Here is a 15258-nt window from a genome sequence, read left to right as displayed (position 1 = left end):
TAGGGATGAGAAGAATAGAGAAAAAGCTGAGATTCTAGCCTTCAATTCTCTATTCTACAAGACTACAAAGGAGAATTCTAGTAGAAATTTCAGCTCAAGCTAAACATTTCTTACCAAAACCCAATCTATAGATGTAGATCTAAGATTTTTATTTCCAATTCAAAACAAGGTTGTTACAAATGGAGGGAAAAAGCAAGGAAGCAGGATTCTTCCCTGGGAGCCTTCGATTCCCGTTTCGATTCCCGCTCTGGCAACCTTGGGAAAAAGTCCCTTTTATAGACCACTTAAAAGTAAAATGACCTAACTACCCCTAAGTAAAGAAAAATGACTACAAAGTTCATGAGCATCAACAAAAAAACCAAACTACCCCTAGTGAAGTAAAATGACATTAAAGGACTCATAAACTAGTCTAATGACTAAACTACCCTACTACATAGGAAGGAACATACAAATGAACAAAGACACTCAGAAAACTACACTAGGGAGAAAAGATGGGCTGTGTAGTGAATCTAGGGGATGCTCTTGCATCATACTCCCCTTCTTGAAAGAACTCGTCCTCGAGTTCCCCATCAGCCTTGCCAATGTAGAAGTCCGCCTGGGTCAAATACGTAAATGATCCACTGTAGTAGTAGGAGCAATAATCCGTCGAAGGCGCCCGCCCGTCTGTAAAGAAGCCAATAATGCCCATGGAAGTAGCATGAAATACATGTGATACAATGATACAGATATCATCAAAGAAGAACCACAAATATGCAATCCTCATGAATAGCATAGAAGCTGGAAAGATTGTCACGTACTCCTCTTCAACTAGCGCGATAACCGGAGTCAACACCAATCCAAGACAATCCTCATTAAGGACATGTCTTGCGGACTGGAATCTGCTGTCTCGATATAAGACTCGTCATCCTGCTCAACCTGAATATCAATACTAGCACTATGCTCAATGAGGTACTCCAGCTTTCCATGCTCCAACAACACATCATCTGTCACCACACTCTCTGCAATCTCTGTAGGCTTTGCAATAAGCTCCATGTCCTCACCATGGTCAGCCTCATCATCAATGGAGCTGTCAAATTCACACTTCTCTAGAGTGATCACTGCACTAGGCTCTTTGCCACACTTTGTATGTGATTGGCTATCATCTTCTAGCACTAGCTTTGACTGATTTTGCATAGGGTAATCGTACGTGCAATGGACCAAATCACCACACTTGTAGCCACTGATAAATGGTGTAACAAAGGTAGAAAGGCTAGAAAATATCCGAGCCGGCTGTGGAAGTGAATGTATATGCCTAGGGTACTCATAAAAGCAAGGCTCATATCAATCCCGCTTGTACTTATGTCGCTCCCCTTCTTGCAACTCTACCATCTCGTCAAATTTCTGATTCATTTGTTGGAATACACCTAATAATGCATCTTGAATCTTCCTTTCTCCTTCCATATATTGTGCAAGTAATTGGTTGTAATCTAAGCCTCGTGAATCCATCCTTTTCCGACCCTTTGGAAGTCCTGTTATGGTCATTGCACCTTTAAAGTAGCTCACAGGTAAAACAGAGAGCAAATGTGAATTCCGGGCTGGACTAGTGTAGGCTAGAAAGTAGAGAATCTGTAATATAGGCAGAATTCTTGGAATTCAAGAGGAGTCAACTCTAACCCCTAGAACAGTCACTGAATGAACTCACAATGGCTGAACCGAACTCAGCTTTGACAGCATATAAAATCAGTTTTAAGCTCCAATACAATCCTTCAATCCTAAAATAAATTGAGGTCTTAATTTGCTCCCTGGTCTGTAGCTATTCAGAAAGAGCTCAACCTCCACAACTCCAAAGCATTGAACAATTGTTCCAATGTGGATGAGCAGAACTCTGCTATGGCTGCACTTAATTCCCAATGCTACAAGTTTCTGTATGTGTAGTTGACTCTTAGTCGCAATAGCAACAGTGCAAGCTCCACACGAATGAGCTGAACTTAAGAACTGATCTATCCGGGCGCTTCAAACCTTGATGAGTTGATGAGATGTCTATTCCAAGAGCCCTTTATGCAAGAAAGTAATGCAATCAACACAAGTCCCTCAAGATAAATCTGCTACCTTAGGAATTATTTGTAGGAAAATGTAGCACCCTTAGAATTTCCAATCTTGGAAGCTAATTTTAAATGAAGACCCTCAAATCAACAAGAGTTCCATTGATACAGAAACTAAAGGAGTTGCAGCCCGAGTGTCACTATACCTCAATTTCAACTACACACAGTTTATGACAGATGTCTGCTAAACATTGAAAAGTGTCACTATGCTTCAATACCCAAGCAAGTGGCAATCAAAACAAGCAGGAAAGATTAATCCGAAAGAGGTATTCCCATCCAAAACCCACTTTCAGAAATCTTGCTCATATGTAACCAAAGCTGATCCAAAACCCTTCTTGTGTTCCAAAACCACAAGGCTGGTCATAGAGCACGTATCAATTGGTTTTCCTTGAGGGAATATGATGAACAACATGCAAATTGCATTTCTACTTGACAACCACAATCCAAACAAAGTCCTCTTTGAAGTAATTCACCAAATGGTATGTGGGAAGGATTTTCCAGCTATGATGTCTTGCCAAACAAAGAGTTTAAACATGAACAGTAGATAGGGAAGAAGAAGGCAAACAATCTCTTATTTAATGGCCTCTCAAACATGCACAGTAAAGTGGTTTCTTAACTCAATTTCCCCAAATTGTACCAAATTGACCAATTGTAACCAAATTCTCAAAACTCACACGACCAAGGCAATGAGATCCTTTCTTGAAACTGAAACCAAAAGCCATCAAATGTGGAAACCAAAATAGGGATTGAATCTCATACAAGCTTGAATGGCAATAATCAGACATGCATGGGCAACAATTCACCGCAGAAGAGCCGATCAAACACATAGAGATTCTTATCGGATCAATAGATTTTCAGAAAGCTACTTTCAGATCATCATACAGACCATCTACCAGACAGATCTAAATATCTGAAGGTCACTTCGGTTCCAAAATACACAGAAAACAGCTTCCATTCAATATGCAGAAGCCGTTTTGCTTGTGGATCTGGTGAAACCGAGCACTTAGGGCTTGCAATTGCTGGTTTTAGAACTCAAAACCTCATAACATGCAGAGTAGAAAATTGCAGATTCCATGCTTCAATTCAATTTTAAAAACTTTGTGGTGTAGATCGGAGCAGGATTCTCGGTCCTCTACTCAAATCAGAAACGAACATACAATCCAAAGCAATTTTTTTTATTTAAAAAAAATTGAGGTCGATGAGGAGTCCTCAGCTAACTAGTTGAATTTTTAATGACAACAAAGGGTGAGATTACTTATCTGCAGCAGATCTTGAAAATTTTCTCAACTTTTGCAGCAAGAACGAGTAATATGACCGATCTTGCACACTTTCTCTGATTTTTCTTGATGTTCTCCACAAATTACATCAGTTCTCTGCAGATTACTTCCAAGATCGGCTGAAATTTAGAAATTTCAGCGATCTAGGCTTTGATACCAAATTGATGCCGTAGAAAACGCGGGGAAGCTTCAAAATTTCCAGAAATTTGAAAATTCAGGGCAGATCTTATACTTGATGTTCTTCTCGATGAATTATTCAAAGAAACTCAATGAATCTTGCAAGGAGATGCAAGATTTCTACAATCCTCGCAAACTACAAGGTTAGGGATGAGAAGAATAGAGAAAAAGCTGAGATTCTAGCCTTCAATTCTCTATTCTACAACACTACAAAGGAGAATTCTAATAGAAATTTCAGGTCAAGCTAAACATTTCTCACCAAAAGGTCCAAAACCCAATCTATAGATCTAGATCTGAGATTTTTATTTCCAATTCAAAACAATGTTGCTACAAATGGAAGGAAAAAGTCCCTTTAATCGACCACTTACAAGTAAAATGACCTAACTGCCCCTAAGTAAAGAAAAATGACTAAAAAGTTCATGAGCATCAACAAAATAACCAAACTACCCCTAGTGAAGTAAAATGACATTAAAGGACTCATTAACTAGTCTAATGACTAAACTACCCTACTACATAGAAAGGAACATACAAATGAACAAAGACACACAGAAAACTACACTAAGGAGAAAAGATGGGCTGATGTAGTGAATCTAGGGGATGCTCCTGCATCATAAACCCAATAGGAAATGGCGAAGAGGGAAGGGGAGAAAAGGAGGGGGAAACAATAATACAAAGAACAAGACGAAGAACCGAGAGGGAGAGTAAGAGGGATGAATGGAAGAAGGGAGGAGGATGGTGAGATGGAAAGTGGAAGGCGAGGGGAGAAGGAAGGGAGAAAGTGTAGCAAAGGCAGGGAGAGATGGAATGGAGTTTCTTCAAGTTCTCCAAAAATAGCCCTTTTAAGTGAGTGTCCACGGTATTTGTAAGGGATTGAGTTTTTTAAGTGTCGGGATCCTATATTTGACCAATAGGTTAAAAGAAACGGCATTCAAAGGACTTTAATTGGGTTTTTAGGGGTTTAAGCAATAGAGAATAAGAAATAAGTGGGCCAGGATTAAAGGTTATGAAAGATAGGTTTTAAAAGGATAAGTGGGACATGGAAGAGGAGATAAAGTGTGCCATAGGCTGATGTGGACATCCCCTAAATGTAGGCTAAATAAAATGCTACTAAAAGAAAATAACAATGTCGAATAATGCAATAGAAAAAAACCTAAATCTAATGGCTAACATGATTGAAACGCATCACAAATCCATAATAGAGTCTGGCCATAACGACCTAATTGATTATCTTCATGCATAAGGATAAAAGATTACCTAGTAGAAAAGCTTTCAAAATCACCACAAAACTCCCTTTTTTATTGCAAGTTCTCAATTATTATAAATGGTGATTTACTAACTTTCCATAGATAGAAACAAATAGACTAGAAATGACATCTCTTTTGGCAATGATAGCATCTTCAATTGAATGACATCTCTTTTATGTCAATGACAACAAAGGGATCCTAAATGAATGGAATTCGGATATGGGTGGAATATAATGAAATAGAGCCATTGAACATTTTTTCCAATGAAATAGAGCTACTTTGAGGTTCCCTATGAAATAAGGCATGGAATGAAGCCACTACGAAGAAGTTCCAGGAGCTACAGATGATGGTTTGGGCTCATATTGTTCATGGGTTGAGAACGGGACTTGAACTCTATGGGATATAATTTCCTAGTGTTCCTCATTAGCCCAATAGTAGAGCGGATTACTGTCAACTGATTGGTGGATTGGTTGTAGGTCCGAATCATACTTGGGAAGATTTAATTAATTCTCAATTCTTTAATTAAGAATTAAAGGGATTAAAGGGCACGCGTTGACCTTTAGGAGTAGGCAACCCAATTCATGTCTTTGTTTCTACTGCATTCTCTCTCATCGTATCGCATTATGTTTGGTGATATTTAGGAATCAGCATCAGTACCTCAGTGTAGATCCGGGATAATCCTTTGTTCACAACCCTGGGCTATTTACAATTAGCCAATTTAAAAAAATACAAGATGCATGTCAGTTCATTTTAGTAGGCCCTAACTTTATCTCTTTAAAAAAATATGTTCTATAGAGGTGCATTTGAATTCGGGATGGCAACTTAATAAGATTTTCATGACGGTCAGAACTTTTAAGAAGCATACCAACCAACAGAGACTTAAAAGTATTTGACATTCAGTAAGAAAGCAATGAGGCTTAACTAACATTATCAGCTCATATAGAAGTAGGGATATTTTAGTTATTCTATTTTAAACCAAAGGTGGCAAATTCTGTACCACTTAAGTAACTAGAATAGTTTAGAGGAACATGGGGCTGTGCATACAGCAATCCTTTTTTCAGGATTATATACAAGCATAGATAGTGGGCTCACATGATAGTGGGCTCACATGAAAAAAAAAAACAGAAATGTTCACATTAGATATGAGAGTATATATAATGGCCTCAAATGGAAAAAAAAAACCTTACAACCCCAACAGCAACACAAATATTAAAAATATTAGTATTGCATGTTAATATGTAGATAAAAAAGACCAATGACTTACAGCAACAACAGCAAGTTGTTGTGAGTTGAAATCAGCATCCTGTAATCTGCCAACAAAGCAATCAGGAAACAAATTAAAGATCAGTAGATAGAGTGACAAAAAGAAAAAGACAAACAGAGAAATCACAACTTCAATCCATGAATGAGGTTCATGAAAAGTCCACATAAACTAAATAGTCATATAAAAGATTCATGCAACAAACCCGTATATATGCAGATATGATGTGTCTGTTAAGAGTTCTTTCTCATAAAGCTGCATACATATGTCATAGCTTCGCTTGTACACCTGTGGATAATAAATAAATATATTGTTAGATGAGCAATCTATGTAGTATAAATAGAGGAATGACTGCCACTTCACAGAAGAAATAGAGAACATGGTTTTGGCGACAGGCATATGGGTAAAAAAAGCAGAATAGTTTCAATATGCATGTCGCATTGCAGGGTTGTCGTCATATCAACCCCCTAATTATGAACTCTTTCAAAAAATTAGTGTGAATTTCCCAGAAAACAATGCCATTTGACTATAAGTATGTCATATTCCAAGACAACCATGGATAACAATGGAATGTAACAAAATATAAAGTCACTCATGAAAATCTTAAAGTATCTATCCATGAAAAATGATACAAGAAATGAAAGTTTAAATCCCACACCTAGGCACTAAATATACTATTCTAAGGACACACCATCATCTACAGCATCTCTATCAATAACTGCAAGCTGATGGACATCCATGAACTGGAACTATGCATGCACGAGAAAATATACACTGTCACAGTCCAGTTCATTCAAACATAACTCGCAGGGGTGCCTTCAGATGTACGGCTGAATTGAAAATTACAGGTTTTTAGATAGGATTTTACACATAAAGGACAATCTTAAAAGGCCCAAATTCATCCAACATTGCGTGTAAATCCAAAGGCACCCTAACATACAGAAGGACAACTAATAACTGGCAATTGGTACCTCCAGCAAACAAAAAGTAGCAGTACAAAAAGTGTAAGAGAGCACTAAAAACAAAGATCAGTAGTACTGCATAATCTGATTTTTTGTCAAGACAAACTCTTACAAAGCTTCCAGCCCAAGACTTCCTCCAAAGTTATATGACACAATGTATCCCTTGAGTCTTCAAAACTACAAGAAAGTACAGGAGTTCGAGCTAAATCCCTCTCATGCCAATTAACTGGTGAAAATATAAAGTTGCAACATCACAAAGAAACGGTAATCTTGAAAAGTGAACTAGAGAAGGCTCTGCAAGAAAGATATCATAAACCCTAAAATCGATAGCCAATTGAGGCCAAAATTATTAAACTTGACATGTTAGAACCAATATAAGATAGAGCCATGAACATGGTTACAAAAAATTGCAATATGCGCTGGACTGGAAGCAGTTGCAGAAAATGCCCTGTCAAGTGTCAACCCAAGAAGCACATTTAGCAAAAGCTACATAATGAACAAGCAATCAGCTTTTGTAATAAGATCTCAATATAATAAAAAAAAGTGAAGCCAGTTAATTTAGTAATGATTTATGTATTCTCTTACTCCTAAGTGCATCAATGGATTTAAAGAGCCCAACAATTAGTATTGAAATAGGGAGACCAATTTATTATGAATATCATACCTCTAACAGAAGGGTATTTACGGAGTCAGTGGATGCTGAAAGCAACATGTCTCTCATGAGATCATAAATATATAGTAGATAATGTGTATCTTCTCTAGCATACCTGTCAAGATAAGAATTCACTTATATATAGAATATAGGAACAAATGTCCACGGGCAAAATGATCGAACATTTGACTAAAGAATGTAATGCAATGCAGAAGGGGGCAGGGAATATAGAAATAAATTCCCACTGCATATTACTTGATCATCTCATCGGGAAGGGGCCGCAATCGCCAATCTGCATTCTGGTATCTGCAAGAAGGGACGCAAATCAACCTTAGACAATATGAAAGAAAATAAAGTGGGGACATAGAAGCAAAACTAATTCTCAAAAGAATGTCTGGTGTGGCAAAGATAAAAAAAGTAACTCTTTATTCGCAGTAACTCCACAAAAATGATGCAGAAGATACTCCAGACTGTTGCGCTCTAATTGTAAAACCCTTGAAGCCTATGAATCCAACATAAGAAAATAAATCATTTGCTGGAAAAATAGTATTCCTTACAGAATGCGGGAATTCAAGGATAAAAGTCAAACCAAGCATGATATAAATAATGTTCAATCTTTAATGAAATTATATTAAAAAAGAGGTCCGCCAAGGTTGGAGATCTAATGAAGCACCTCAAAGCAGTATCGATTCTAAATAAACTGTCCAAGAAAAAGTTATTTGATACAAAGGATTATAAAATTAAAAACATCCGGTTTTCAGAATTTTGCTCAGTGATTAGAACGATCCAATCACACAAGCAAGGAACTTGGTATTTTTTTTCCCGAATAACGTTAGGTGACCAATTAGGCGACAAAGACATGGAAGAGATGGGAGTTCAAGCGTAAGCTCTACATGGAGTTTCGAGTAGAGTTCAAGTGTAAGCTCTACATGGAGTTTTGAGTACACCAAAGACACGAAATTACATAAGTGAACCTAAAAACAGCGGATCCTGCATCTCCTGTGTCTCTATGGGGGGGCCACAGTCAACAAAGATGTTCAAAAAACCAAAGAGGATGATCCCACATACAAAAATGGGAATCTACGAACCTTGCATTCATGTCGTGGTTGTTTCATATGAGGTATCCCAGCATTAGCAGGGGACTATTATTCTTGCAGATTACAAAATAATGTGTGGGACACAACCAAAACATAATTACATAAACATGATATTGGTATGGTATGCCAGTTATATCAAGACACAGTAAAACTTTATAAGAAAGATATGCATGTGGAAGAATGCCATAGTATTCCTCGGGATCAAATGGGAAGGGTTAGATCACTATCAATATCAACCCATTGCTCCGAGTGTTGACAAGAGGAAATAAAGTAGATAATGAAGTGTTTGTGTTCTTAATAGGGTTGAATTCAAGTCTTGAGCTACAGAGGGGACTCTCTTCCTCCTTTTCAAGTTGTCTAGAATTACATATGTGGTGGAGCTATTAGGAGAGTCAGTTGCTAAGCCACAAAAAGTAAGTACTCCGCTTACTGAGCGATCAGCCCTAACTTCATATTCAAGAGTAAGGGCTATGGGAGGCATCAATCAAGGAAGTATGACATTGTTAGAGAAGGGTAAGTTGAAGTGCAACCATTGTGGAAAGGAGACGACATGTGATGGAACCTTCACCTTCATCTGCATCAGAGATTGAGATGACCTCAGTGCTCATACTGCTACTTCTAAGGAGGAAAATTCAATTTATGCCATACAGGTACCCATGAAGCTCCTTATAATTAACTGTTAACTCTTCCATGAATCCAAAGGATAAAGTTCCCGACGATCTTCATAAGTGTCTTGCAGCCCTAGAAGCCTTTTTGAGCTCCAAGACCAGGTATCCATGCTTATGCTCACCATGCTTCAGTAATCTCCATCTACCTCTATAATTGATTCAGGAGGTTTGGATTATACAACTAGAAATACATATGTTGGTTTTATCTCTTTTCCTTCAAGTCTTAGTGATGCAGGAGCATCCCCTGGATTTACTACATCAGCACATGTTTCCTCCTTAGTATAGTTTTCCTTGTGTGTCTTTGTTCGCTTGTGCTACTTTTCTATGTAGTAGCGTAGGTTAATCATTTGACTAGTTATTGAGTTCTTTTATGTCATTCTACTTCACGGGGATAGTTTGGTTATTTTGTGACCACTCATCTACGTTTTAGTCATTTTCCATTAATTAGGGGTACTTAGGTCATTTTGCTTGTAAGTGGTAAAAGGAATTTTCCCTCCATCTGTTCGATACTTATAACATTTTGATGAATTAATTGATAATACAGTTCACCAGCAAGTCCCAATGGTCCAATGGAGGCTGTAGAGGAGCAGCCTATTCCCTATCCAAAGCCTCTTTAATTTTTGGGAAAAGAGACGAGTAGAATGATATTTTGATATTTGCACAAACCTAGCTGTCTTTTAGTATTTAAAGAGCTGTCAAAAGGTTATTACCAAAGAACTCTCACAAGCAAATTAAAGTAGAAAAGTGGGTGGGTTTGTGCAAATATCAAAATATGGTTGTGCTGATAGGACGGCCCAATGCACGAGGCTCCTGCCATTGCGGGGGTCTAGGGAGGCTAGATGTACGCAGCCTTATCCCTGCTTTGCAGAGAGGATGTTTCTGTGACCGGAACCTGTGACCACCAGGTCACAATGGAGCAACCTAACCGTTGGGTCAAGGCTCGCCCTCTATGTTGTGCTGATAACAGAGAAAATATGGTTGTGTTGTTAACGTCGACCTCATTAATGCAATGCTTGCCACAAAATGATTCTTCATTATCCTTCCTCAGGTTGACTTCTTAAATGGGGGAAAGATGAACAATTTGATGGTGTCGCAGAACCATTATCAGATGTGGCATGAGTAGGAGGCATGCTTGGGGCAGAAGAGTGTGCACTTACATGAACTTTGTTCCGGGACAACATAGATGAAGTAGATGCATTCATGGTATTAGAACCATGGTTTTAAATTTCGGCTGAAACGTTTCGTTTCGGCCGAAATATTTCAGTTTCGGTGGAAACCGAAACGAAATTCACTGTAAGTCGGAAAAGTACCAAACTTCGCCGAAACGTTTCGGAAATTTCGGTGAAATTTCGGAAATTTCAGGTGAAATTTCGGAAATTTCGGTGAAACGTTTCGGAAATTTTCAAAATTTTTTACAAGATTTCGTCCGAAACTTCGTACCGAAACCGAAACCGAGATTTAAAACCTTGATTAGAACCTTCACAACTCTGCAGGGCGTACTTATGTATGCTTAAAGAATTGAAAACCCTTTATTATTATAAAAAATGCCTAAATATTGATTAAAGGTCATTGTCGTCTTCAACACCATACAAGGTAATCGGAAATTGATCAATAACATATCGGCATTTTATTTATAACGAAACCTCACTCTCGTCAGTCTTAATATTACGATGAATTAGAAATTGTAATTCCCGTAAATTAATTCTGGGACTCACAATTAATAACTTCATCTCTTTAACGACATGTCGTACAAAACTGTATCCTTCAAATTTCCATCATAGTGTAATTTAAAGGAAACCATTGAGTCTGTCATTCTCAGCACCTATTAAAATTGTAACAACCAAGGTTTGCAGAGTTAGATTCACACTTAAATTACTCGAAGCCAAATTTGCTTATTGGAAGCAAAAATAGTTGTTAACCGAGTCCAAAATAGATTAATCAAAGCCAAATTTGCTTACTGGAACCCAAAATAGTTTAATCGAAACCAAAACAGTTAGTTGAAACCAAAAATATGTTACTTGAATCCAAAATAACAGTAAAAACCAAATTTGCTTGCCGGAAGCAAAATAGTTGTTACTCGAATCCAAAATATGTTAGTCGAAGCCAAATGTGCTTAATGGAAGCTAAAAAATTTACTCAAACTCAAAATAGGTCAGTCGAAGCAAAATTTGTTGACTGGAAGCCAAAAAAGTTGATTCGAAGCAAAAAATATGTTACTTAAATCCAAAATAGCAAGTCATGTCGGGGGTCGGGTTGACGTCAATCCATCTAACCTGAATTAAAGGAGGGAGTAGAGGAGCAGCCCATTCCCCATCCATAGCCTCTTTAATTTATGGGAAAAGATACGAGTAGAATCATATTTTAATATTTGCACAAACCTAGTGTAGGAGCCGGTTTTCTCTCGCTGCCCCTTTTCAAATTCGTTTTTGAGAAGTATTTCCTGTTTCATGAACTAAAGAGATTGAGAGAAAGAGCGCAGGGGCTTCGGGCTCGCCATGGGACTCATCCTCGCGACAACCTATCATTAGTACCACCTTGACAAAATTAAGTGTCTACACTTAGCTGTCTTTTAATATTTAAAGGGCTATCAAAAGGTTATTACATTTCCTAAAGAGCTCTCACCAGCCAAAAGGCAGCTGGGTTTGTGCAAATATCAACATATGGTTGTCCTGATAACATATCAAAATATGGTTGTGTTGTTAAAGTCGACATCCTTAAGTGACCTAATTTCTGCCAATAATATGCAATATCCAGTAGCAAAACACTCATCACTAGGTGAACTTGCTCAACTTGCATAGAAATAAGGATAGATGTCAAGGTGTCCAATGTTAAGAATGGGACATTTTTTAAGGAGATGTTAATAACCCTAAGGACCATGACAAATTGACTAACAAGTCCAACAGCAGCATATGCAATTGATGGTCAGGTCAATCAACTTGCCAACAAGAGGTTGATAAGAGTATGGATCATTCAATGGACTCAACTGCACAAGATGCAATTTATTTCCATAGGGGAAACAATCGGCTTCAAACACAGCCTACCAATCTTACTTAGGCAGACAAGAACATTCTTTAAAAAATGAAGATATCCCTTACGAGGTAGCAACTTCAATTCCACGAAAGTAAATGGACCTCAATATTTGATGTGAAGTTTTTTGTTGAAAAAAGATTTTATCTATTGGTCCGTTCATCATCTCTTATGAACACAGTATCATCAACACGTACTGCAAGGATTGCGATGCCCCTCTTTTCTTTCTTCACAAACACCGAACAATCTTCTTTACACATATAAAAGCAATTTTAACAACAGCCTAGCTAAACCATTCAAACTAGGCTCCCCATGATCGATTCTAGCCATAAACAGCCTTCTTCTTGACCTTAACATTTAAAAAAACAGCCTTCTTCAATTGATAAACCTTCCTTTGTGCCTCCTCACAAAAGAACCCAAGAGGTGGAGACACATACACCTCTTTACCCAACTCAAAAGGCATGGTTCGCATAAGAGTTGACAATGAGGCATCGGTAAGGGCACTGCTAGGATTTTTTGACTTCAAATTTACTGAGGAAGAATACAAGATTATACAAATGAAAATGGTAAGAGAATAAGATCTATTTTACTTGTATTTCATAATAACATGCAGAAAGAAATCCCTAGAGGAACTTGTAATCAAATATAAAGCATTCACGAGCCTACACAAAGTGGAAAACGAATGGGAAACAGCATAAATGTAAAATAAAGGTGGTGTACATTTACCATTCAAAAAACTAAAGGTGTTGTACATTTACTTTCTCCTGCTACAGTATTGGCTATTGTTTATCTCTTTTCAAATAATCTTATGCTTCTCCTATTTGATGACCAACAAAATTAATGGAACTTAATTAGTGTCTTTTGTTTATCTCCTTTCAGATAATCTTATGCTTCCTTCTTTCCATACCCGAGCATTGAAATGTCATCTAACGGCAATATATGTAGTTAATGAGCTTCATAGGACACAGGACTATAAACACTACGATGACTGTATGGAATGGAGACTTTCAAGGAATTGAAAGACATGTGTCATGCACAAGACTTCACCAGCACCGATAGTGAAACTAAAATTTCTGTTCCTGACAAAACAAATAGTGCAGGTAGTAAAACCTTCCTAGGACACAACAAATAGTGCAGGTTACTTGTGTGTTTTCGGTTCACGGACATTCTAGGAGGACATTAGAAACTAAAACCTTCCTAGGAATTTAAGGGCTCTATCGCCAGAAAAGGCTTAAATTTCAAATAAGTATAGCAGTTGCAAGATAATACCTGTCCAGTGTCGAAAAGATTGCATACATATATCCCAAAGTCCCGTTGAAGCCACAATATGTCTCGATCTGCTCCATGCATGACCTAATTTAGCAAAAACATACAATCAATCTGTCAAATATATAAGTTACAACTTACAACCCAGATAAGCTCAAAAGTAAAACTAAAGAGACCCTACCTTTCTCTTGGAGGGATCCTTAAAGACCTCTCTAAGGTATGGACCAACGTGAACACGGAGCTTTAGCGTGTCTACCACAAAATCCTCCGTTCTTGTAGATATTTGCATCAAGCATGTCAGTCCTTGAAAAGACCGGTATTGGTTGTGCTCCAAATCAACCTAAGCCAGAAAAATATAACACATAAAGGTTATGCTCCAAATCAACCGAGCCAAAAATATAATAAATAAAGAAGTAACATTTAAGTAGGCTCATGTTTACAATAATTAAGATAACAATGTTCATAACTATGGATCTCTCTTTATCTCATCTTCTCAATTTTTTTTGTGTATCAAAGAAAAAAATCTTGCCAACTAAATTGAAAAGAACAAATCATTATAGAGGAAATATACAACATTGCCAAATATTTGCTTGCTTAGCAACTGAATACAACAACTAAATAAATAATACTTCGTAACCACTAATGACGAGAACACAACAGCATAAGGTAATGTTTATGTACATACAATAAAGATTTTTCTAATAAACATATAAACCATAACATAGGGCCCAGTGCACGAGGCTCCCGCTATTGCGGGGTCTGGGGAGGCTAGATGTACGCAGCCTTACCCCTGCTTTGCAGAGAGGCTGTTTCCGTGACTGGAACCCGTGACCACCGGGTCACAATGGAGCAACCTTACCGTTGCGCCAAGGCTCGCCCTCTATACAAAACATAACATAGTGTAAAAAATATCATATAAATGGATTTGTTATGCATGTTTGCGACAAGAAAATATCTCAACATGAATTTATTTTATCTTCCAATATAATATATTCAATGTTTTGTGTGATTAAAAAAAATCAAAAGAAAAAACTTTTGGGCATTCAGTCCTTTTATAGTCAAATCTGAACAAGACACGGACACAAAGGATGTGCAATAATGATCTTGAATTACACAAATACCCAAGCAGCAGTTAACAACAATGTTATTCTATATATTTGAAAAAAACACGTAGTTACTAAAAGCAGCAAGATGCTGGAGTATAAGCCATGTGCAAAAGTAGTATTTAAGTTCGATTAGTGCCCAGAGTGATTCAGAATCATGAGATTCAGAAGCACAAGCAATGCTCAGCAGATTTAAATATACGCTATAGGTCATAACCTCATAGTTCGAGTGGTAGAGGGTGCCCCTCCCTGTGACGGAAGTCTCAAGCTCTAGTCCCAGCTGCCTCAACCAACTTATGGGGCAAAACCAGTACAGAGATCTTTTGGAGAGATGGCAGGAAAACAAGAAGTCAGATGGACAGGAGAAGTGAGATTTTGTTGGCGGAATAAGGGACCAGGAGGAGAAGAATCATTTTTCAAGAAACTGCTAATGAAAAAGCTCC

At 37.6% G+C, this 15258-nt stretch overlaps 1 protein-coding gene across 2 annotated transcripts in view; it reads right to left on the bottom strand.

Annotated features, from left to right (window-relative positions):
• LOC143887519 (Polynucleotidyl transferase, ribonuclease H fold protein with HRDC domain-containing protein) overlaps positions 1-15258 on the bottom strand; it is a 45905-nt gene that overhangs the window by 12105 nt on the left and 18542 nt on the right. For both annotated transcript variants that reach the window (XM_077391603.1, XM_077391602.1), the window contains exons 3-9: positions 13894-14052; positions 13716-13799; positions 8077-8156; positions 7910-7960; positions 7667-7769; positions 6246-6328; positions 6044-6089 (exon numbers count right to left, since the gene is read on the bottom strand). In XM_077391603.1, coding sequence (XP_077247718.1) covers positions 6044-6089; positions 6246-6328; positions 7667-7769; positions 7910-7960; positions 8077-8156; positions 13716-13799; positions 13894-14052 — 606 coding nt within the window. The remainder of the gene's footprint in view (positions 1-6043; positions 6090-6245; positions 6329-7666; positions 7770-7909; positions 7961-8076; positions 8157-13715; positions 13800-13893; positions 14053-15258) is intronic.

This window comes from Tasmannia lanceolata, unplaced genomic scaffold (genome assembly GCF_043159265.1).
Source record: "Tasmannia lanceolata isolate RefF3 unplaced genomic scaffold, GAP_Taslan_0.1 ptg000012l, whole genome shotgun sequence".
In the NCBI taxonomy this organism is placed as follows: Eukaryota; Viridiplantae; Streptophyta; class Magnoliopsida; order Canellales; family Winteraceae; genus Tasmannia; species Tasmannia lanceolata.
The sequence above is the reverse complement of the archived record's forward strand: the minus strand, read 5'-3'. Positions and strand labels throughout refer to the sequence as shown.